This window comes from Eimeria mitis, genomic scaffold, assembly GCF_000499745.2.
Source record: "Eimeria mitis Houghton genomic scaffold, Emh_scaff624, whole genome shotgun sequence".
Lineage (NCBI taxonomy): Eukaryota > Apicomplexa > Conoidasida > Eucoccidiorida > Eimeriidae > Eimeria > Eimeria mitis.
Window position 1 is genome coordinate 14,090 of NW_013574431.1, and position 727 is coordinate 14,816.

At 59.3% G+C, this 727-nt stretch overlaps 1 protein-coding gene across 1 annotated transcript in view; it reads right to left on the reverse strand.

Annotated features, from left to right (window-relative positions):
* EMH_0018150 (uncharacterized protein) overlaps positions 1–727 on the reverse strand; it is a gene marked incomplete at both ends in the record, with an annotated part of 3,466 nt that overhangs the window by 117 nt on the left and 2,622 nt on the right. Inside the window, one exon of the mRNA XM_013501058.1 lies at positions 1–667. Within this exon, the coding sequence (XP_013356512.1) occupies positions 1–667 (667 nt within the window). The remainder of the gene's footprint in view (positions 668–727) is intronic.

Genomic DNA, 727 nt, shown 5'->3' on the forward strand with positions numbered 1-727 from the left:
CGGAGGCCACTCGTCTTCATCTACACCATCTGCTGCTGCTTCTGCTGCTGCTGCTGGTGCAGGTGCTGCTGCTGCTGCTGCTGCTGCTGGTGCTGCTGCTGCATATGTTGCTTCGTTAATCAGCGAATTGCTGCTGCCTTTCCAAGGGGCCCAACTGTAAGACCCCTCGTGCTGCTGCTGCTGCTGCTGCTGCTGCTGCTGCTGTAGGTATTGCTGCTGCTGCTGCTGCAGGTATTGCTGCTGCTGCTGCTGCTGCTGCTGCAGCAGCAGGTACTGCTGATGCTGCTGCTGCTGCTGCAGCAGCTGCTGCTGCTGCTGAGTCATGCAGGGGTATGCGCCCACTGCAGGCCCAAATGGAACAAAAAAATTGTTGCTGCTGTTGCTGCTGCTGCTGCTGTTGCTGCTGTTGCTGCTGTTGCTGCTGCTGAAGACGCTCGCGTTGCTGCTCATGGGTGTGCATGCTGCTGCAGTTGCTGCAGTTGCTGCAGCAGCTGCAGCAGGAGAGGAGAATGAGACTCCATAGCCTACCTGCTGCTGCTGCTGCTGCTGCTGCAGCTGCTGCTGCTGCTGCAGCAGCTGCTGCTGCTGCAGCTGCTGCTGCTGCAGCTGCTGCTGCTGCAGCAGCTGTGCATGCTCGCTATTGTAGTGGGGCGTGAAGCTGCTGCTGCTGCAGCAAATGCTGCGTCTTCTGCTTCACCGCTGCAGCTGCTGCAGCAGAAGAGCAGCT